Source organism: Echinops telfairi, unplaced genomic scaffold (genome assembly GCF_000313985.2).
Source record: "Echinops telfairi isolate 266 unplaced genomic scaffold, ASM31398v2 ScPeMD7_31;HRSCAF=116, whole genome shotgun sequence".
In the NCBI taxonomy this organism is placed as follows: Eukaryota; Metazoa; Chordata; class Mammalia; order Afrosoricida; family Tenrecidae; genus Echinops; species Echinops telfairi.
In genome coordinates this window covers 44,635,242-44,659,631 of record NW_022103928.1, presented here as the reverse complement: position 1 = coordinate 44,659,631, position 24,390 = coordinate 44,635,242, and the positions used below count along the sequence as shown (strand labels likewise).

General features: G+C 45.8%; 1 protein-coding gene across 1 annotated transcript in view; it reads right to left on the bottom strand.

The window, feature by feature from the left end:
* PRKAG2 (protein kinase AMP-activated non-catalytic subunit gamma 2) overlaps positions 1–24,390 on the bottom strand; it is a 312,641-nt gene that overhangs the window by 85,938 nt on the left and 202,313 nt on the right. The window contains exons 4-5 of the mRNA XM_045290146.1: positions 2,213–2,424; positions 1,583–1,646 (exon numbers count right to left, since the gene is read on the bottom strand). Coding sequence (XP_045146081.1) covers positions 1,583–1,646; positions 2,213–2,424 — 276 coding nt within the window. The remainder of the gene's footprint in view (positions 1–1,582; positions 1,647–2,212; positions 2,425–24,390) is intronic.

Sequence of the window (24,390 nt, the reverse complement as noted above, 5' to 3'; positions counted from 1 at the left end):
GGGCCTGATGGTGAGAAGGCCTATGTTCGACTGGCTCCTGACTATGACGCTTTAGATGTGGCCAACAAAACTGGAATCCTCTAAAGCGAGCCCAGCTGGCTAACGCTAAATATAAACTTCTTAAAATAAATAAATGTTGTTCCATTTCCAGTGTGAAAGAGCAGATACCACTACTTTAGGACCCAAGGTGCATCTCACACAAGCCATGGTGTTCTCAGTTGCATCATAGGCATGTGAAACTTGGACAATGAATAAGGGAGACTGGAGAATGGATACCTGTGAATTGTGGTGTTGGTGGTAAATAATAAAATAATCTCTCTGGGAGGAAGTACAGCTAGCAAGCTCCTTATAAGCTCCTTAGAGAATGGCGGGGCTTTGTCTCATGTACTTTGGACATGTTATCAGAAGAGACTAGTCCCTGAAAAGTGAAATCATGCTTGCTAAAGCAGAGGGTCAGACCAAAACAGAAGGCGGCCCTTAACTAGATCGATTGACACCGTGCTGCAACAATGGACTCAAACATTGAAGCATACATACAGGAGGATGATACCGGCGGACTGGGTAGGATTTTGTTCTGTTGTACTTAGGGTTACTATGTGGTGGCGCCAACTCCAAGGCATCTGCCAGCAATTATTCAAGGCTCAGCTCACGTGGCGCCACTAAGCCCCGGGGCCCTGCTCAGACCAACAATGGCTTTCCTTTCCCGACCTCCTGGACTGTGTATGGCTTGTTCCATTTTCAATCTGCACTCAAATGACTTTCCACTTTTACTTAGGTTTGTTAGCTCTGGAAGACAGAAGAAGTACCTTGCAATGAATCCTCTGGGACTTTTAAGACTTTTTTTTCTAGTAAACATGACAAGAAATAGCCATCTTTGAACGAACAAGGACAATAGTAGTGTATTTTTCGGTATGACAAATACATAATCTTTCTCTCAAAAATGAATTACGTAGTTATCCAAGTTAGGCAAACTTCAGTATAGGGCTGCTACACTCTTGCGGAGCACAGGACCATACCCTGTTGCGCTAGTGCACCTGCTGCATGGACATGCACTCAGCAGGCTCCGCTACATACGGTGACCACACTGCGGGCTGTGCGCTGAGAGGTAGAAGCCTCAGTGCCGTCTTCAAGCCAGCGTCCACCATTCATACTCACTCGCCATCTAACCTAAGTTTTTTTTTTTAATACTAGTTTTTAAAACTTGTGTATCGGGGGGTGGGGTGTTCCAGTTCTGACCCTCAGTTTTGTGTTCACGTGGCTTGTCGAGGCCCCCACCTCAGAGCTTACGCTCTCCTCCCTGCTTTCTCTTCTCCCTTGTGTTTTATAAACCTCTTCCCCACGTTACTAGCTGTTAACCCTCTAGCATACTGCTTCCTTTTCTCTCCCAAGTCCTCCCTCCCTCGGTCACCTCCAAAGTTGGCTCCCTTTAGATGGAAATCAATCTTGGTTTCTTCTTCTTATAAACAATGGCATCATACACTATTTGTCCTTCCGTCATTGACTAATTTCACTCAAAATGATGACCTTGTGATCCATCCAGGCCATGAAGTGCTTCATGGCTTCCTCATTTTCTCAGCATGGCATTGGTACATGTGCCAAAATGTCTCCATCCATTCTTCTACATTAGGGTTTCTCCCATCTTCCTGCTGCTGTGAACAAGATCTGAGCTCACCTTTTGAAGGACGCAAACACATCTGTTCCAGCACCTCATCACTCCACTCTGAAACCCCTGCCTTTCCACGGGTGGTCCAGTGAATGATAAACGCTCCATCTTAAAGCTCTAGCACAAAACCCCGTTTTTAAATATTTTACTTTGCCTATGGCTTTCACTCTCCTATTCCAATCAAGGTGAATTCCAATTAAGCTATCATCGACCAAGCAGCTTGTTAGAAGAGCTGTAAGAGCCCCCAATAATTTTTTATTTTTAAAGAAGCATCAGCGGACTTCTGAGAAGAAAAGTTCTGCTCAGGTCCCAGATTGAGCAGAGGTTACCATCTCTCATTTGATACTATTTGCTTTCCATGCCCTGGCAAATGTTCCAAACCTGTGATTTCTGTCAAGAACGATGACAACAGGTGTCAGGAACACCCAAAATTAGCCTCATCTGCCTTTCAGCAGACAGGTTCATCTGAGTGTGAAACAGTGGCTCTGCCCTCTTTTCGACGTGCGAGTGCATGGTGGGCACCACTGATGGAAGGAAGGAGCAACTTACCGTTCTGGAGGCAGCCACCGGCGGTGGTGCTGCTGGGTGGGTGGCACTCTGGAAGGAAGGTAGGCAGAATCTCTGGTTTATTTCCGGAGGGGAAGAGGAGGCATAGATTCGATTTTCCAATCGCTCAGGCTCATGCTTATAGGATTCCAGGGGAAACGTGTTCTGCTTGGTCACCTGGGTGGGTGTAGATGGAGACGAGGAGAGGCCGGAAGCTGGGAAAAGGAAACACCAGAAAGCTGTCAGAAGGCTGGCTGCAGGTGAGGAAGGCAGAGAACGCATCTTTTGTTACTAAGTGCTTAGCAGTTCAAATGACCAACATCAATAGTGTTGGAATCTGAATATTGATGAAAAGCTTTGGTAAGCATATGTCTAATCCTTTGGAATCAGTTATGTCCAGAAATTCCCTTATCATTCAACTTGCTTTGAAGAAAAGCCTCCCTGTTGGCAGAGGTGCTCAAATAGTACAGACACTACCTGGAAGATGGCGTCTTACGCACACGTATCACATACTATTTTCCTCCAGTGCCAGATATTGTTTGGTGTCTTCCTTTCCAAAGCACTGTGCTAAAGAATTGTCCTGGTTGTTACCCATACATATTCATGGTGGTAAGGCATGGGTAAATTAACAAAATATTCACAAGAGACCTGTTATAGGTTGCAAAAGTCACGTCCTATTTGTATTACGAAGCAGACAAGACATCACTCGATGAACCAAATGTGCAGGGCCTGCCCAGCTGCGGTCCTCAGGGGGCATCACATCCTCCACAGCTGTTTAGGGGAAAAGTCCAGCAGGTAGTCACACAAACTGACTCCTTCTGGTGGCGCTGCAGGATGACTCTATGGTGACACCTTCATACCTGTTCCCCGTTTGAATGACAGGAGTGAGAATTTGCTGTGAAGACAAAGGCCAACGCGGACTCCAGAGAATAAGCGGAAACTTGAGAAGTGAAGATTTAGATGGGCAAGGGAAGGGGACAGTGGTGCCAGTAGAGAATTGTGACATCCTGGGGTCGGCCTCGCAGGAGGGTGGTGTCCGCTACCACTGAGCTCTTGTAGCCTGGGAGCCAGCTGGAATCGAGGCCAGGGAGCCGTTACCGATGACATCCAGGTGACCCAGCCGGAATATAATGCTGCTCCACAAAGATTTATTTTCCAAGAGAGGCAGAATCTGGGTCCGTTATCTCTCATCTTACAAGCAACTATATTTACAAAAACATTTTTTTTATTTATTAAAATTCTAAAGATGTCAGAGGACATGACCCCCTGACTGAGGCTGGGAGGGAATGGAACAGGGGAGAAAGGAGAGGCACCGCAGTTCATTTAAATGCCGTCTCTCCCTCCGCACACCCCAGGTGTGTACTTGGTTCCTGAGTGCGAATTTTGGAGTGGCCATTAGAGGACAGTTTCATGCCGTCAAGCTTTGAGGGTGGGCTCTGCTGGCTGTCTGCTCCATGTGAAGGCAGAGGACACAGAAAGGTTTATCCCTCCTGGTCTGTCTTTTTTGTGGGGCTCAAAACAGAAAACACAAAAAGCACCCGTCAGGGAAGTTCAAGCTATTTTGAATAAAATACATAAATAAAGCTTCCCCGGGAAGGTCTTGAGAAACAAGCCCTGCTTTGAGGCGGGGGCGGAGGGTGAGTGGACAAGAGGAAGAGGAGAGTGACCAGGAAGAGCAGGAGCAGGTCTGATTTCAGCCAGTCCTCAAAGCAGGGCGCTGGGGGGTGAAGTGGGCCACCAGGAGGTCCTTGGATCAAGCCAAGCCTCTCTCAGGGCTAGGCTCCAGTTTCACAGCGATGCCAGCCAAGTTGTGTGTTTGGGGCAGAGGCTGGCAGGGGAAGGTGGAGGAGTGAAGTAGGGTGGGGTCGTTGGGCCTGCCAGAGGGCTCTGCTGGAGACCAGGAATCAAGACGGTGTTTCCTGGTAGTTTGCAGAGCCAGGGCCTGCCCAGCTGCAGTCCCCAGGGGGTGGCATACCCTCCACAACTCTTTGGCAGGGTTGTCACACAGTCTGACTCCTTCTGGTGGCCCTGCAGGAGGAGCTTGTGGTGGCACATTCTTTCCTGCTCCCTGCTACTGCCTTCACTCTTGTGGTGGAGAGTCCCTGGGCCAGAGGCAAGTGTGAGAGCTAAGTGCAGGGGTTCTGACAGGTGGGACAATAAAGAGGGCAGGTGGCATTTCAGGCTGCAGACAGCTGGCCACCACCCATTTCCTGAGACCCTGTGAGGGTACCTAGGCAACTTCCACCAGCTCCCTTAAATGATGGCAGTGGCTTTTCAATTGTTTAATAAGTAGAAGTGGAAGGATTTTGATGTGCTTTGTAGTAAAGCCCAGGAAGCTTAGGAGAGACTGTTGGGAGAATTATGAACTTTATAGGTGAGTCTGGTGAAGGTTTAACAATAAGGGAGAGCTTTGAGGAAAGCTTATATTACCATGAACAGAATGTTGCTAGCAATGTGGATATTGAATGTGCTTCTACAGAAGCTTTAAAAGAAAATGATTAATATGTTATTGGACATCAGAAGACAAGTGATCCTTTTGGTAAAGTGGCAAAGAACTTATCTGAATTATGCTTGAATGCTTTGTGGGGATATGGAACTTGTAAGCGATGAACTTGGATTTTTGGCTGGAAGATTTTCAAGTAAAACCTTGGATATGAAGGTGTCTCTTTGTTGCTTAAAGTAAAATGCAAGAGAAAAGATGTAGATATAGTGATGAACTGTATTTGAAAAAAAAAACAAAACCAGAACTTAAATTTTACAGAATCTACTGCACAAACTGAGGAAACATGTCCTGGATCTGTCCCCAATGGTATAATTATACAATCTCTGGATAAATAGACTATTCTGTAGCTGATGGATCTCATCAATCACTGCAGTAGAAACCCTATCAACTTAGACTGAAATGGGCAGAGACAGTCAAATGAAGGAGAGTTGTCTGCATCCTGGAATTCAGTAGGTAGGAAGATGATTCAATGGAATTTCTTGGTTATTATGAATTAAGGTGGTATTAATGAATCCTACCAACTGTACCAACTGCACAAACCAGTCCAAGGAGTATATGACCAGCCATTTCTAATGCCAAACTATGTGATGAGTAACAGATCCTACACCGCAGACCAGATGGCTCCTATGGAAAGCTTCCTGTCTCTACTCAGTTCAGACCCAACTGACTGGTAGCTCTTCTCCCTCCCAGCCCCACCCATATGGGGCTAGGTTTGTGGGTACTGGCTGCAAGCTCAGGTGATTTACATGACCCACATCGGAGCTGCTGGTCTCAAATTCAAGTTATTTTCTCTACCCACCTCAGGGTACTAGCTACACGCTCCCGAGTCCACATGACTCCCTCCACTTCACACTAGTCAACCTGGAAAACTCCTTTGGGTCACACCCTTCGCTAGAACAATTCATAGAACTCACGGAAATCACCGTACCTTTGATAACAGCTTTTCTGTAACAATAACAACAACAAAATGATACAAATGAGATCTAGAGAGAAAGATTTGGGAGGAGTCTCAATATAAAGTTTTCATGACCCAAGGGGACACACCACCCCCTTAAAGGCAGACTCTCATCAGGCTCACCACGTGGCCACGATAGATTACATTATGCTATGTGTCCTCTTCGGCCCAGGCAGTCCCATGGGTAGTTCAGCTTTGAGGAACCCAGGACAAATGGCCACATTACTTTTCTACACCTCACAGTTGTCAACATCTGTTGTTTTCTAAACAATGGATGCCTCACTTCCTAGCCCTCAAAGAGTCAGGTTGACACCCCTGTGATTCCCCGGGGGTTGGACTGCTGCTCAAGTGGACCGAGAATGGGGCTGTTACTCAAAGTGGGAGGAGACAGGGCTGCCATTCCAGGGAGTCAAGTGAAAGAAGCCATCTAATGTTGAAGGGTGGGATCACCATTTATATAGACCAGGAGAATGGCCCAAAGCCACAGCAGTGGGGTGTTTCCATCCCAGTGGGCCAGGAAGATGGTACCGATGCCCAGAGTCAAGAGCCTCTGCCTCAAATCCAGAGAGCATGACCCATGTCCAGAGCTTGAAGGGTGGAGCCATTGCTCAGCTGTACATGGAAAATGGAGGTTTAGTGTCAAAGGTTGTCTTGCTGGGCTTTGGACATGCTTGGTACCTATGTGACATTTCCTTTTACTCCAGATTTTCCCATTTGGGCATGGAAATGTCTACCCTGTGTCTGTCCTGCCATTCTTCTTTGGAAGCAGATAATTTACATTTAAGCTTCACAGGCCCACAGATTAAAAAGGAACTTTTCCCCAGGATGGAGCACATACAGAGTCTCACATATGCTTGAGCAACAGGATCCAGAAGATGAGATCTGGGACGTAGAGTTTACATTGCATTGGGAAAAGTTTGGGGGTGATGTGATGGTGTGAATGTGTCTTGAACATGAGAGGGACATAAATGTGGGGGACCACGGGGTGGGAGCTCTGAACTAAATGGTGTCTCCTTAAAATATATGTTTGGGATCCTGGTTCCTACACCTCTGGATGTCATCCTATTTGGAAATAGGAGTTTCTTTTTATGTTAATTAGTTCAGACCTGAGTAGAGTAGGTTCTCAATCAAATCATTCTGAATGATCAAAAGTGCAGACTGGACAGAGAAATAAGCACACAGAGAGAAGACAGATGTTATGGATGGACCATCCAGGAACACTCAGGAATCTACCTGGGCAAGACCCTGATTCAGACGTTAAGACCTCAGTACTGTGAGAAAATACATCTCTGTTCTTCAAAGCCATCCACTAGTGGCTTTTCTGGGATACATGGCAGCACTTAAGAGACCACTGGGAGAAAGACGGGGCTTTCTACTCCTGTACAGAGTGACAGGCTCGGGGACCCACAGGGTCAGTTCTGCTCTGTCCCATTGGCTTGCTATGAAGAGGCTTTGGCTGGGATGGCAGTGAATTTGGTTAAGGTTTTCTTTAAGGGACCAAGACACTTTCATGGGAGACAAAGGAAGGTGAGAGGAGTTGAGATGTCTCAGGGAAAAAACCCAAAAAGCAGAATAGGTAAGAACGATATTTCTAAAAGTTTTCCTCTTTAAAAATGGATGTCATGCTTCAGGAGCTGATGATTGGTCAACGCTGACAATAATTTCCTGTGACTTCAATAGACCCCTTTGGTTTATGGATAATAGGATAAATTGCCACTCAAGTGTGCGGAGAAAACTGATTAGCAAATCACAGCAATTGAGCAGCTTCCACAGACCGAATGGGGAGCTGGTGCCGGAGGGAGCGTATGATGAAGCCTGTACCTGTCCATCTGGTTAGGAAAAAGAGGAGATGAATCAGTAACAACAAAACAACGGTAACGTGCCAGCAGATCTTGTGCCACAGAGGACACAGTGCAGGGGGAGCTCAGAGGAAAGGAGCGCACTGTGCTGGCAGCACAGCCCTGCCGGGGAGAAGCCAGGCCTGGACCCGAGAGCGAAATGGATCTGCCCTTATTCTGGGGACTCCTCTGGGCTCCGCTAGGGCCAAGCGTGGCATTAATTAAAAGCGGTCTGGTTAAGGGAGGGACAGATTTCCTCTGTGTTCCTTCTTTCAAGGCTGTTCTCTTCTTTGGCTGCCTCTGAAGGACGACTTAGCAATTGCTCTCAGCCTCTGCGGGGAACCAGGCCTTTGTTTCTCCGGGACTGCAGCCAGGCCAAGTGAATAGGCTCCAGGAGCAAAAGGAACTGCTGCCCGAGGCCGCCACAAGGAGCTCCAGACCCCAGGGAGCCACGAGCTGGGGTGGCATGGTCTGGCTCAACTGGCGTGAACTTTGCCCAGAGCCAGAAGGAAGGACAGATAAAATTTTAAAAAATGGCCCCAGAGAAAGACTGATGTGAGGTGGAAAACAAAGGGCTGCCTCCTGGGCCTGGTTTAACCCCTGCCAGTCATGGGCCTTCTGTCCGGTCCCTGGAACCAGGGAGACCACAGAGCTAGGGGGGATGCCCCGCTCCCTCCTCCTCCAAGTGGGACCTGCTAGGTCCACTGTTCGAGCACAACTGGTTTAACGCCTCGGGTCTGGGGTGCCGGCAAAGAAGGAAAAGGTCACATTTTGGTTCTGAACTCAAAATTGTGACATTTGCTCTAAGAGGCTGGGAGTGAGAAGAGTAATTTTCCCCCCACGTTGCTCAATTCACCCGGAGTGGGTGCCCACAGAGGAGGGGCTTGTGCTGTCTCTCCCTCGGGAGGACCCGGAAGAGGGTCATGTGGAGTGAGAGTGACCTCGGGAGGGGAAGACAAGAGTTCTTCTTTGCCCCATATACTGGATTGCTGAGTGCTTGCTTGGTAGAGTGGCATTTGGCTTGGGGTTTTCCCCTGGCTGAGCCGGACAGACTGTCAAGAACAAGGAGTTCCTGAGGCAGACTATCCTTGAGGTACAAACCCTCAAAGGATCTCGATTTCCCTTCCGCTTTCCTCTAGAGTCCGCCAGAGCACCTTGTGGGGAGGTCAATGGTCAGCATGATGGCTGAGGACTTCAGAAGGTGCATCGTTAGGAAAGTTAGGTCACCAATGGGGACCTCTGACAAATGCCAGAAACAAACTTGACCTTACTAGTAAAAGAGGCATCTACACTGACAGTAGGCCACATAAGTTAAACTGGCATCTCCTCTTGCCAAAAAGTCAGGCTTGGAAGGTGGTGAGGGCCCTCCACCAAGGCTCTCACTTTGGAAGAGAAGTCATGATGGCTCTGCTGGAGATATCAGTCTCCCACCTTGGCAGAGAAGACGCTGTTAACGAGTAATCCGGGCCGTGAGACACGCTTGGGTAACAAGCCCCAGCATTGAGGGTCTTCTCCTTCTCCTGGCTAGGAGCAGCAGCTGGACTTTATAGTTAGGCCCCAGCTCAAGGGTGTCATACGCATGGACACCTTTCCAAGACGGGGGGGGGGGGGGGTGCTTTTCCTACAGATGGAAAAAGCAGTGGAGGTGTGCACAGCTCTCCTTAAGGAAATTATCTCTAGACGTGGCTGCCGCCATCTTTACAAAGTGATAACGGTCCCTCTTTTGTCACCAGTATAACCCGGAGATTAGCACAAGCACAAGGAATAGATGCCAAGCTTCATTCCTGTTGGCACCCTCAATCACCAAGGAAGGGAGGATGAATCAGACTTGGAAGAGAACCTTGACCAAGCTATGCCAAGAGACCTAACAATCATGGGTGAAGCTCTTGCCCATTGCCCTCTTGAGCAGAGGTTCTCAACCTGTGGGCCGAACGACCCTTTCACAGCCGTCGCCAGATTCATAGCAGTAGCAAAATGACAGTGATGAAGTAGCAACGAAAACAATTTTATGGTTGGGGGTTGCCACCACATGAGGAACTGTATGAAAGGGTCTCGACGTGAGGAAGGTTGAGAACCACTGCTCTTGAGAATGCTTTTGACTACCTCAAAGGGAGATTTAAAACTAAGCCCATACAACATGCAATATGGGTGGCCCTTCCTAACCTTAGATATGCTAACTGACCCTGGACATAAACTACCTCCCTAGATATAATCACGTTAAGGGCAAGTTTAGGAAGCTCTGAGCGAATATGGAAATAAATGAAAAAAAAAAAGATTTTATAGTTTATCAGTACTCTGGTGAAATAGCCACATAACCAAACCGACCGAGTCGCTGTGCAATATTTCTTCTTTCTTCCTGCCAGTCCCAACGTGGGCCTTTGCTGGCCCCCGGCGTCTTCATCCTGGACTGGCGCTCCTTGCGTTGTTTTCTTGAGGTCTTTTGCATCCTGCACAGGCCCTGTCTGGCAAGTCTGCCGTACCTGTGCGAAGGCGACATGTACGATGACTACTATGTTCTGGATGACGCCATCTTTGTCCTCAAGCCAGTCTGAACACACGGCGTACCCAGTCTTAAGAGCCTGTCCCAGGAACGCGCTCTCCTGAAGAGGGTCTGTGTTCAAATTATGTGCTGGGGAGGGTTTGGGGACTACCATTCAAGTTTCATGTAGGAATTTAAAAAGCCAAAATACTAATTATTTCTTTGTAGTGTGTAAAAGGAATGTTTAAAAAAAACCAACCCCACTCTTTGAGGATTTTTATCACTCTTTACTCAGTAATACAGGCCACACTTCAATTATGATGGAAGATATTTTTTTATATTTCAACTACAGTAGGGACTCATCCCCAGACAAAGCAATAGTCCTGACTTCCCCTGGAAGCAATAAATGGATTGTTTACGATGAAATGAAGACAGGCAATAAAGCTGTCTATTCAATTCCAAATACTGGTTTTGAGGTATTGCCACTGATATTCTTCCATGTTTAGAAGCTCTTACTCTCTGTCATCATTCAAGAAAATGTTTTTAATCATACTAATAAACTTTTTTTGAGGTGAAAACAAAACCAAACCAAACCACATGTGCTTGTGAAAGCCATTGCCGGGACCGACCTTCACATTGTGATCTCTCTTTCTAGAGTCCGTAAGATGTCTCTGTCTAACCAGAGACATTCTCTCTGCAGAAAAGACAAGACCTTGATCCCAGTAACACAATGGGGGCTCCTTAAAGCCCTTTGGCAAGAGACAGGCTTGGCTGACCTGTCTCATAAACGTGGTTTGGGCCTGTCCCAGGCCAGCTGAGGAGCTGCTCTAGGCTCTTGCGTCCAGAAAGCCCCTGAGGAGTCCCCACATTTTTAGGGACATTTCCATGCTCTCTTAGTAACTCTCTAACTCCATTCCTCCCGGGTGGTTTTTGCTCGAAATGCTTGATCAGGGCAATCTCCAATCTCCCTCTCTACTGAGTCACGCCCAACACATTGGGCAGAATATGTGAGCCTGAAGGAACTCAACAATCTTCTAAGCCTGTGGTAACCTAATCTGGCTGGGAATAGGAATCTCTTGGGAGTTTGATAACATAGTTTTCCAAGCCCTGGCCCCGGAAATTCTGATTCAGCAGTGTGGTGGATGGTAGTAATTTCTGGTCTTTCTCAGGTGTCCCAGGTCATTCAGATAATTAGCCAGGTTTTGGAACCATTAATTTAACACAACACAGTCTCATTTTATACACTTACAATTTCTAGTTTCCATTCTTTAGTTGTTGCTTGGGATATATTCAGCAAAGCATATGCCAATTCAACAATTTCTACATGTTCAATTCGGACAAATCATTCAAGTTTTACAATCATTTTCCCCCTTTTCAAATTGTTCTTCCAAGAACTCACTGCCCCTAAGTTTCTATTCTGATGTTTTGAGTTACAGTTATCAGTTTAATCTCATATAGACCATTCTCCAAAAGAACAAGATGCTCAAGGCAAACATTCTTTACTAGATAAGTTAAACTATTATTTGGTTTAAAAAAAATACTTCAGGGGATATTTTTGTTTCAGATTTAAAGATAACCTCAGGAGAAGTTTCCAGAGTTCAGTCTCAAAGGCTTCAGAAAATTTGGATTCCAAGAGAATTGGAAAATATCTTCCATATTCTGCCACCACCCTCCACTTTGATCAGGATTATTTTCTAGAATCTTTGATCAAAACTGCTCAGTCATGGTAGCTGGGCACCCTGCAGTTCTTGTGGGCTCACAGCAAGGGAGGCAGTTGTATACCAAGGAAATTAGTCACACATTCCATTTCCTCCTGACTCTCCTTTCCCCGCTCTTGTTCCTGGTGAACAGAAACCATCTAGGACTATTTGAAAGTTTTTAAGACCTCAGGCATTGTACAGTTAACTAGGAGGTAAACAGAAGCACTAAAAACCATACAGACCAATTCCCGAAGATGACTTCAAAGGATGAGGCATTTGATTACGCATAAGCGACTTCATCAGCTGGATTTTTTGGGGGGGTGGGGGGTGGGGGGTGGGGCGGTAAGTATATCACACACCTGTGAATTCAACTTTCTGTAGCTTACAACTTTTTGACATCAATTACATTAATTGACCATGCACTTCTTTTCCTTAATGCAAAATTTCCATCACCATAACAGAAACTCAGTGCTGTAAGCAATAACTCCGCCCCCTCTCCACCTTCCTGGTAGCTACTAGTAAACTCTCATTTCTAATCTTTTTTGTACACAATAGGTGTCCTTATTTCATTTAGAATCATGCTGTGCTAGTCTGGGTACTTTAGAGAAACAAATCCACAGAAACATGTATGAAAGAGAGTTTTATATAAAGGTTAAGTGCGCATCAAGAAAACATCCCAACCCAGTGCTGACTAAGCCCACAAGTCTAACATTAACCCATTAACCCATATGTCCAACACCAGTCCACAAAGTCCTCCTCCATCTCACAAAACAGAGGCAATGATGCCCACTGCAGGAGGAAAGCTGAGTCAGTGAATGTGTAAACATCTCAGTGCTGGCAGGGGTCTCCACACCGCTGCTCCAGCACCCAGGGCTGCATTGGGGTAGGTCCATGCGGCTTCTCCTTGGGGATGTCTTGCAGCCTTGCAAGCTGAAGCAGGGAACTGGCTAAGGCAGCTGCACCCTAGTCCGACCATCAGAGAGCAAGAGACCTGAGAACCAGAAAGGCGAGGCTCACTGAGCCATTTATCCCTCTGCCCTTCAATTAACTCCACATGTGTTTATAGGCCAGGTTGGCACAATAAACTAACTACCTCACATGCCTTCAAGCTCCATCCATGTTGTAGCATGAATCAGGGATTTCATTCATCTTTCTGGCTCAGTAGCACTTCATTTTATACGTATACCACATTAAGTTCATCTCTTCATTCATTGATCGCCTTTAGGTTGTTTCTGCCTTTTGAGTATTGTGAATAATGCTGTGTCATGAACATTGGTGTATATGTATATGTCTGTTCATGTTACTGCTTTTAAGTCCCTTGAGTATATTCCCAGCAATGCAATTACTGGATCAGACGTTATTCCATTTTTAGTTAATTTTAGGAACTGCCACACTGTTTTCCAGAACAGCTATATCATTTGGCATCCCCACCAGCAATGGTACGGAGTTCTAATTTCCACATATGTTCACCCACATTTGTTATTGTTCCCTTGTGGGAATGAAATGTGGTTTTGATTTGTACGTCTCTGACGGCTAGTGACAATCAGCTCTCGTTCTCATCTTCATGGCAAAGCGCCCCCCACCCCATGGTCTTGGCCCTGTTTCTCTCAATCCCTTTCTGCACCTGTGGGAAAACATCTCCTATCCTACCCAAGTTTCAATTCCCCTGCTTGGCCTCTGATAGACGTATCTCTTCCTGCAGTCAACGGCAGTTAGTCCTGTGTCGAGACTCCTTGAATTACTCTGGGTCACCAGGCACTAGAACATGTCAGCAACCACCAGCTTCTCTGAGTGGCTCCTTCTCACGTCCAGCCACCTGCTCCAAAGAACACTGAGACCCAGTCTGCAGACTCGCTGGTGCCCCACACGCAAGCTTCCCTCCCTTGGTGTCCTCTGCCTTCACCCTACATAACCTGGTGCTTCTCTTAGCTGTCGAATTTCTGGACACTTGTCCCAGGAGAGGCATGAGTATCTTAAGCTGAATGGCTTTGGCCTTGGTCATATTTGAATTTACTCCTAATTCATGTTAATTGAGTAAAATTTTGGATTATCAAAGAATCTGTCTTACCATCTTTTATAATTATTCAAAAACATGTTGGAAAATACCCGGTCACCTTAGAGTCAAGGTATAATGGTCATGCAGAGGGTGGAAAACTCTATTGGAAAACAAACTGCTTTTAGGATACTTTGTAAAGTTTTTATGCTTCTATGGGGAAAAGTATAGTTCAACGCAGAATCACAAGAGGAAGCGGAATGAGGAATGTCATTGCTGATCTCAGTTGGATTTTGATCAAAAGCAGAGAATACTAGAAAGACCTTTACCTTTTTTTGACTTTGAAAAGGCTTTTTGACTGTTTGGCTCATAACAAACTATGGATAACATTGAGAATAATGGGAATTCATTCTAGAACATGTGCTTATGTGGAACCTGTCCATAGACCAGGATGTAGTTGCTCAAGCAGAACAAGGGGATACTGAATGGTTTGAAATCACGATAAATATGTGTCAGGGTGGAATCATGTTTCCATACTTTTTCAATCTGTATGCTAAGTAAATAATCCAAGAAGCTGTAATACATGAAACAGAACATGGCGTCAGGAATGGAGGAAGGCACATACTTATAGACTGATGACACAACCTTGCTGGCTGAAATCAAAGTGGATTTACTGATGAAGATCAAAGGAAGTACAGCTTTTAAAATAGTTTCAACTCAACATAAGGAAAACAAAAATCTTCTCAACTGGGTCAATAAGCAGCATCATTATAAACAGAGAAATGACTAAAGTTGTCAAGGATTTCATTTTACTTGGATCCATAATCAATGTCCATGCAAGTAGCAATCAGGAGACCAAACAACATAGTATATTGAGTAAATCTGCTTAGAAAGAACAGTGACCAGGGTCTTTAAGGCTTGTCTTGGAACAAGCAGCCATCTGAGGGAGCTATGCACTGGGCCCACTTGGAAGAAGCATAACTGTGTGATCAAGGATACGTGGTGAACACTCAGTTTTTGGAAGGTGATAGATGACAGGGGCAGCCCCAAATCCCTTTGCAGGGGCCACACGTGGAGGAAGCCTCCAGCGATTCCCCTCTGACCACGGACCAGGAATGTGACTAGCCTTGCTATCCTGCAGAGTGTCGTGTTTTTAATTTATTTTTCTGTGTTTTGTTTTCTATATTTTTTTGTATAGGAAATCCAGGATGGGTAGAGCCACTCCATTGATGGATTCTTGAGAGGTATGGCAAGGAAGGTTGTGTGGGCGGAGGGGAGTAGAGAACTGATGATGATAGGTACAAGAAGGAAATAAATGTTCTAAAGTTGATTGTGGAGATGATTGTTTGGCTCTTATTAATATGACTGAACTATTGAATTAACTGATATGTGAAGTATATACCCATCAAACTCTTCTAAAGTTAAAATAAAATCTCTTTAAAGTATTGGGAAACAAAGATATCATTTTTAAGACTGAGGTGCTTCTGACCTAAGCCATGGTAGTTTTCAATGGCCTCATGTGCATGTGGAAGTTGAAGAAACAATAAGATAGACCAAAGAAGAATGGATGCATTTGAATTTTGATATCGATGAAGAAAAATTAAAGGGCCATGGACTCCCAGAACAACAAACAAATCTGTCTTGGAGGCAGTGTAGTCCTTAGAAGCAAAGAAGGGGAGACTTCCCCTCACATACTTTGGACATATTCTCAGGAGGGACTAGTCCTTGGAAAAGGGCTTGGTAAAGTACCTTTACTTAGATGGATGGACACAGTGGCTGCAACAATGGGCCCAAACACAACAACAATTGTGAGGATGGTGCCGGGCTGGGTGGTGCTTCATTCTAGAATGTGGCTATCCTTGCTCCGTCTCTAGCTCCTCCTGGGATTCTTGGTCTACAATCACATGCTTACTATTCTAGCTGCTTGGGAAACATCCCTGGAACTGGGAAGTCTATAATCTTTAAAGTCTATAAAAGATCAATAATCTTTTCTATAGTTCAAGGACCCTTTGATAATCTGATACAAACCAGTCAATTATCCTTTCACTCTGAAATAAGGATAATTCAAATTCCTTGGAACTCAAGTTAAGAATCCATGGTCCAAAGAGTCTCAAACAGAGTCATTGCTTCTGTTCCTTAAGGGGTTCTGCTTCCTCCTCCTCCAGCTTTCAATGGAGGATGTGTTCACATATCAAACCGAACTCAAAAGCTCTGAGAACGCCCTCATGGGAGAGCCTGGGCTGAGCACGCTCCTGCCCTGTGGCGCCCAAATCAGAAGCTGAGTCTGCACCAGTATGTCCGGCCCTTCATGGATTTTCAGGACACAATCCTCTTCTTCTTTTTTTAAATCCAAATATTCTGATTTGAGATTTTTCCCCCCTACACTATTGGCACCTTCTCCGGATCCTGAGGACACTCCTGTACACACATAGGCTATACAGAAAGTGCCCAACTCTGCCCCAGGGCCCTGGTTTGTTCCTGGGCCTCCAGGCACTGGATAATCCTGCATGTTTAGCCAATCATGGAGGGGCTTCTCCTTCTCCTAGCCTCCAGCTGTGAACTCAATAGGGTTGAGTGGGCTGTGGATAATTTGGGAAGGGCTCTGAGAAGGAGGGGGTCATGTCCAGGGCTTAGCAGAGCAGGAGGCAGCCATGGCCATCTATATGTGGGTGTAACACCTGCCTAAGCTCTGCCCTTAGCTCTTGCCCACCTCCACTTTCTGCTCAGTCTCTGTGGGTAGGTGGTGACTGGCAGCAATTTGGGCATTCCCTCCTTGGTGTGCTGGCAGCTGCCATGGGGCTCTAACACAGCACCCCTGTGGCTCTGTTGACTCAACAGTGTTGACCCAACACATCACCTGGCATCCTCTGTATACACTCAGTGTGAAGGGCCAGTGAGAACAGTGTGGATGAGATTAGGGATGCCTCTAATCAGGCAGCTTGGAGAAGTCTGGCATCCACTACAAGCCTGGTTTCCATGGTGTCCCCCTGAACTTTTGTTCTCCTGTTCAACTACGAGGGAGGGCTGTGAGTCCTACTGGTTACCTGCCTCCGAATGATTTATAGGAGACCCTCCATGGAGAAGGAAGGAAAAAGGAGGGAAAGCTGCAAACAAAGGGGAGCCAAGGATCCCATTGCGAAACAGAAGTATTGACTGCATCCTTTTAAAGAAAACCCTGAATCTCACTCCAGGGTTTGCTTCTGCTCCCAACAACAGTAATTCTGGGAGTTAGGGACCATAATAAAATATCACATAACACCAGAGCTATTGTGTGTGTGTGTGTGTGTTTAGTAAAAAGACAGCGACTCAAGTCGAGGAAAATAGGGAAGAGATGGGGCTTCTGGGTTGTCTAGAATTCCTCCTGTTTTCAACCCTCATTAGAGCTGGTTCGATGTCAGCAAGGTTGTGTATTTAGATAAGGTTGCCCAGCAATTTGTAAGATGGTAAGGTTTAGGACATTTCCTGTCTCTTCCCACATAGCTTATCTATAGATCCGCCTTTATGCTGCCTCTTCCTTTGCATTGTTTTCATTTCAAAGGCTCCACATCTTACTGCTACTGGCCAACGTGTTGAAGGCTAACCCCGACAGTAGTCGCTGAGGATCAGTTGATAGGAAAGTGCCACGAGGGAGGAGAAAGACTGGAGAGAGCTCCAGATTCTATTGTCTCCAAGTGAGTACACTCTGTTGCCATGTCATCTCCCTTTTCTACCCTTGCCTCACTGAGGTTCTATAACTGATGTGGGAGGAGTGCTATCAGGTTTTTGCCATTTGTCTTCTGATTCAGTCCACAGTTTCAGCATCTATTATTCACTACGCGCAGCATTTGTAAGCCCTTCACTCATTTTCTACACTTCATTCTCCCTCCTTTTCATGTACCTTGTATATTCCAACATGACAAAATGATAATATCCATGACGACTTCTGTACATATCCTGCTTCTTCTTATTTGGCCCTTAATCTCCTGAGCCCACATAATATCCATCCCACAGTCCCAGAGTACTCAAATTTGATTCTTAGAAAGGGGGAAACAAAGGATACCCCTGACCTCATGAAAATTTAAAATAGCAGCTTTCCAAGACCCTGTTAAAAAAAAAAGACTAGTGGTCGACTAAAAGAAAATATTTGTAAAACACCCTAGCAAAGGACTTTTATCTAAGCTGATGAATTTTCTGTTGTAGTGTACATCCATCGACTAATCACAGGCTTAATCTCTTTAAATTTTGTTTTCATTTTTAAGTCCATCTCTTTCCTTTTATTTTACCAGGTGTTAACAAAAAACACACCATGAGCCCCTTTAAGATCTTGCTTAGAAATCTTCTCAGTCAGGTATTCAATATTCAAGTGTATCACAATTTCTATCTTCCACCAAACATTCGAATGTAGCGCAAACAACTTATATGCCGCTGCATAAAAGAGCACCACCTTAGGGAACAAGAAGGGCTCTAAAACTGATGTGAGGAGGATGTAGAAAGCCTGGTGGGCTTTGATCAAGTGCAACGTAGCTGAGAGGAATACTGAGAACTGAATGAAGGTCAAATAGGATAGAGGGATGGGAGGAAAGTAAAAGGAAATAGAGGAAAGAACTAGGAGGCAAAAAAATGTTTATGAGGTCTAGATATAGGCATGTATATATGTAAATCTATTAATATATGGTAGGGATATAGGTCTATGTACATTTAGTTATACCATATATATTTGAGTATAAGCTGACCTGAATATCAGCTGAGGCACCTAATTTAACCAAAAAAAAAAAAACGGCATTAAAAATGTGCTTTAAATTTCGGCTTAGACACGAGTATATAGGTATGTTAAATATTACGGTAGCAGATAGACTTTGGGCTTCTACTCAAGTCATCCCTCAACACAAGAACACTTTGTTCTAATAACCTGGTATTCTGTGATGTTCATCTTCCCGCCATGATCACTGAAGACAAAATGGGTGCATAAGCAAAGGTGGTGAAGAAAGCTGATGGTGCTTGCCAATTAAAAGATATATCATCTGGAGTCTTAAAGGCTTGAAGTTAAACAAGCAGCCATCTAGACACCATATGTATTCTGTAAGGATAGATGGCTCTCCACGCTTTTTTCTGAACTCTCACCAGAATTGCTTTTGTACCAACAGCCTCAGGCCATCTGGGCTTTTACTATCGTCAAATGCTATCAAGTCATTTCTGACTCACAGCAACCTTATTTACAACAGAGCAAAATATTGATCAGTGCTGCTTAGAAACCTCCCCCCCCCCCCCATGGCTGAGCCTATTATTGCAGCCACTGTGTCAACTCATCAAGTTGAGAGTCATTTTCTCTTTCCTGCTGACCCCCTACTTTTCTAAGCATGAGTCCTTCTCCAGGACCTGGTCCTTCCTGTTAACATGTCCAAAGCATATGACACCAAGTCTCACCACCCTCACTTCTAAGGGGTGTCCTGGACTTACTTCTTCCCAAACATAACTGTTTGTTCTCTTGACAGTCCCTGGTATAGTCAATATTCCTCACCAAAACCATAATGTGAATGCACTAGTTCTACTTTGATCATTTGCATTCATTGTTTAGCTTTACTTACATGTGGTAGTAATGATAATGTTAGATATTTTCCGAATTCTGTTAGGTCACCTTTCTTTGGAATGGGCACAAATATGAATCTCTTCCAACCAGCTAGCCAGATAACTGTGTTCCAGATTTCTTGGCATAAGTGAGTGCTTCAGTAGCTTGTTGGAACATTTCAATGAGTATTCCAGCAATTCCTGGAGCCTTGTTTTTCAGTAATGTCTTTAGTACAGCCTGGATTGCTTCCTTCAGTATCATTGGTCCCTGATCATAAGCTACTTTTTGAAATGGATGAGTATTGATTTGTTCTTTTTGATAGAGTGACTTTGTATATTCCTTCCATTGTCTTTTTATTCCTGTGTCAATATTTTGCTCATAGACTCTTTCAATATTGCAACTAAAGGCTTAATTTTTTATTCAGTTCTTTCAGCTCAAGATATGCTAAGTACTTTATTCCTTATTGATTTTCTAACTCCAGGCTTTTGCACATTTTATTATACTAATTTTCTTTGTCTTCTCCAGCTGCCCTGTGGAATTTCCTGTTCAGCTCTTTTAAGTCATCATTTCTTCCATTTCCTTTAGCTGCTTTACTATCAAGAAGAAGGTTCAGCGTCTCCTCTGATACCCACTTTGGTCTCATCTTTCTTTTCTGCCGTTTCTGTGACCTTTTGTTTTCTGCATGTATGATGTTCTTGATGTCATCCCACAGCTTGTCCGTGCATTCAAATCCATTTGAACACTAATTACACTCCACTGAACACGAGGGGAACACTGAATTGTAATGCTAACAATGCTCTGTTACTAGTGTTCAATGTTTTACATCTACTATTCAGATGTTCTCAAAAGTCAAGTGGGATATATATATGTAAGGTCGCATTTTAGCTCTCATGAACTTGCTTTAATTTTCTTCAATTTCAACCTGAACTTATGCTTGAGAAGGCTCGGCCTTGTTCTGGCTGTTGATATTGAGCTCTCCAAGGTCTCTTCTCACAGATGTGCTCATAGCTGCTACACAACCCAGCAATGTCACTCTCAGGAATTATTTTATGTGGCATGAAAACTTGTGTTCACCCAAATATGTAAGTGCAAATGCTTTAAGTGGCTTTACTCATAGTTGTCAAAAAGTGGAAATAATCTAAATGTCTTTTGGTTAAAGAACAAATTTATACATTCATACAGTATAATAAATCAAACCCACTGCCATTGAGTCACTGCTAATTCATAGTGACTCCCTGTGAGTTTCTAAAGACTGTAACTGTTTAAGGGACTAGAAAGCGCAGTATTTCTCCCTTGGAGCTACCAGTGGTTTCGAACTGCTTACCATGGGGATTGCAGCCCAACATGTAACCACTACACCACCAGGGCTTCTTATACAATATACTACTAGCCAGTAAAAAAAGAAAGGGACTATTACAATATGTAACAATGTGGCTAGATCTCAAATGTTTTTTATTAAGTGAAAGTAGTCAGATCCCAAAGGCTTTCCATTTATATGAAATTCTGGACAAAGTGAAACTATAGGGATTGGGAAAAGGGGTAGCTGTTGCCGGGCACTGAGGACACGGGAGGAGTGGACGGCAAGGGGGCAAAAGGAGCTTTGAGGCAATGGAAATGTTCTGTGTTAGTGATTTTACAAGGGTATGTGTTTGTCAAAACACAGACCTGTATCTACCCCCACCCCCAAAGTGAATTTACTGTGTGTAAATGATACATCTCAGTAAGCCTAGCCTTTAAAAAAACGTACTCGCATTGGAGTTAGGCGGGATCTGAGTGGCCAGTGGAGAGCCTGTGTATCATTTTGCTTGGGCATTGGTAGTGTGCTGTAGGAACTGCCCGAGTATTGACGTGAAGTTGCTGCTTTGGCCTGGGCCTAACACATGCTCCACTGAAATGAGAAGCTGGGACCCTCTCCAGGGCTCTAGAGGGGCCACTGCTGAGCCAGGAAAAGGAGTTGGGTCTTGGCTTCAGGAGCGCTGAAGGCTCAGTAGCCTGGCGAGTCACTGGAACACAGGCTGCCTGTGCCCCTGCTGTTAAGAAGGGGTAGGGGCTGGGGACTAGAAAAGATTAGGTTAGTGAAAGCCAAGAAGATCCCATATGCCTGTGTAGCTTCAGACTCAACACCCCTGGGTAAGAGGCTGGTAACCAGAGCTCCCCATTAGTAGAAATGGCACCCAGAGCAGTGACCGGTTGTCTGAATTCTGTGTGGGGCGGTTGCTGCGGGGCTGAGGGACAAACAGCTTCCCTCTGCTTTGCTGGCCGAGCTGCCAGGAGACCATGAGGGCATAGAAAGGGCTGCTTTCTCCTGGCTCACTTCTCCCTGGGGTTCTCTGTGACTGTGCAAGGTTGGTTCTCACGTCTGGCACCCCTGTCAGCTCTGCCGTGCTTGGTACCTTTGCCAGGAGGACCCAGTTCATAAGTCTACAACATCTCTGCTTATGTGGGCCATGCAGATAGAACACCCAACCCTGCACCCACATACAGGGTGCATAGACAAGGACCTGACTCCAAACCTACTCCCCCCAAGGGGCTCCTGGGGAGGAACCCTGGGCCACAGGTCTCTCCGGGCCACAGGTCATCTGTCTTAGCCTGTGGCCAAGTTTTGTCCCTTTCTTCTGGACCCTGGTGTAGGTGTGATGTTGGGGTCATAAGACAAGGTCATAAGACCCTTTGCAGTCTCCTGGCCCGAGGGAGGGTGGGAGCCCCGGGCATATCAGGCATTCCTTGCTGCCGGAAGCCAAGTTTCCGATGCTCCATCTGAGGGGCCTGCCAAGAGTAATGAGACACATAACACCAGGTGCCAATGCAGCAGTAACATGGTGTGTGTGTGTGTGTGTGTGTGTGTGTGTGTGCAAGCTTCAAAGGAATGGGAGAGGGTGTGTCCTGGGCACTGCTTCGCCGGTGGCCTGTGTTGTGTACATTATAAGAGGCCACCCGCTCTCTAGGTCAGAGCTCAAGCTTGACCTTTAGTCCTCCTTTCCCCTACCAGTGAGCTATGGACCGCCATCTACCTGTTCCTGAAGAAAGCCCAAGGACACTAGCCTGGTCAGCACGACTTTGTGTGAATTAAGCTTGGAGAGCTCTGGGGAGACCAGCCCCTTCCCCCAAGTGAGCGTCCTCTGGAGGCCCTGCTGCATCTGCTCAGCAAATACTTCTATTATAACATAAGTCCCAAGGTCCAGCCTTGGCCAGATTTATATTAGGCAAGACCTTGGAAGCAGAATGCAATCTCTGCCCTCAGTAAATTGGGGAGAAGCCTCAGGAGACAGAGAGTGGGATCCCCATCCTTTGGGAGCATGACTCTAGGGGTGCTCAGTGCACATTCTCAGGAGGGCCCTTTGAGACCGAACTCCAAGTGTCCACACTAGAAGCTGCAGCTGCGGATCCCTTTCCGTCTCCGCTCTTTCTGCTGCCCCATGCCCCGACCCTTGTTTGTGCTTCCTGAGCCCCTGCCCTTAGCCAGGGTCTGCTTCGACGAGCAAGAGAACAGAGGCAAGAATGATGGGTGTCTATTTCTGCATACCTGGGAGAGGTGAGAGCTCCAGAATTTGAACACAGGCCCTTGGTTTCCTCAGCGCCAGCCAAAGAGGCAAATGCTATATCTCCATGGATACCCATTTCTCTGACACGGTCTCCTCATCAAGTCACACAATCGAGAAAGTTGAATCCCATTGATCGAGTTTAGAAATAACATGTGAGCCCGTCGAATCTTCCTAGCAACTCTGGATAGTGCCCCACGTGTCCCTGTTATGTTCAAGGCCAGGGCTAAGCCCCTTCTCTGACCTTGATCCCCTGCTCACCCCAAGTGGGTATCCTCCCATTTCATACCTGAGATGAGAAGCCAGTGGTGAGAGTTCCCCTGTATTTTAGGAGGATGCTCTTACAAATGCCGATGGACCAGTTATAGCGGGAGCATGGCTGTGTTCATGGGCCGGGCAGGGGGCCTGCTGGAATACAGCAGGAAGGCTGCCCTCCTCTGTGGTATGAGGCCACGCTTACTGGCCCCATCCCAGTTGATGGGCACCTGGCCTGATTGGAGGAAGTCCTCAGTGATAAGAAAGGGCAGCTAGAGGTTACCATGGGGAGACAGAGCGGCCTTGGCTTTGTTGAGATTGAGAGAGGGAGAAGTGTTTTCTGTAGTTATTGCCCCAGCAACCTTTATTTATCTTGCCAGGAGGCTTTAGAAGGACGTCTCCCATTCTGTTGGAGGTGCTTCTTTTTCCATTAAGAAATAGTAAAGGAACCTTTCCAACATGTTTGCTTTGCAATAGTCCACTAGTCAATGAGCCAATAAATATTACCAGGGCACCTATTGTCTATTTCAGCGCTTGGGAGAACTGCAAAAGACATAAGCGTTAGTTCTTGTCCTTGGGAAACGGAGCTGAGGGAACAGAAATAAATGTATGAACCCATTCAGTCATGGTGCAGAAGAAGGTGTGGTTAAGGACGAGCCTATCCCTTTTCTGGGAAGAGAAACGGTGTTCCTAGAACACGGAACGTAAGATAAGGAGCCTGGTGTATAGAAAAGCAAGTGCTGGGAGCTCTCAGAGGAGAGAGGGAGTAGAGGCAGTGGGGATTCCTGGAAGAGGCTACTTTGGGAGAAATATTAGGATTGCGATAAACTAGAGAAACCAAGTAGAGTGGACGGTTGCCTGGCACCATAACCCCCCAAACCCAAATCCACTGCCATTGAGTCAAGTTTGACTTTAAGTGATCCTATAGAGGATTTCTGAGACTGTAAATCTTTATAGGGACAGGCACCTTAATTGTTCTTCTGCAGACTGGCTAGTGATTTTGTACCATAGATCTGCAGTTCGCAGCCTGATGTCTAGCCCACAGTGTCATGGGGTTCCTGCCACCACAGAGCGTCAAACACATGGCCACTGAGCGGATTCCGATGCATAGTGACCCTATACAGACCCTGTAGGACAGGTAGAACTGCCCCTGTAGGCTTCCAAGACTGTAAATCTTCATGGGAACAGAAAGCCTCATCTTTCTCCTGTGGAGTGACTAGTGGTTTCAAACTGCTATCTTGTGGTTAGCAGCCCAACACATAACCATGCCACCACCAGGGCTGTAGGAACTGCCCGAGTATTGACGTGAAGTTGCTGCTTTGGCCTGGGCCTAACACATGCTCCACTGAAATGAGAAGCTGGGCCCCTCTCCAG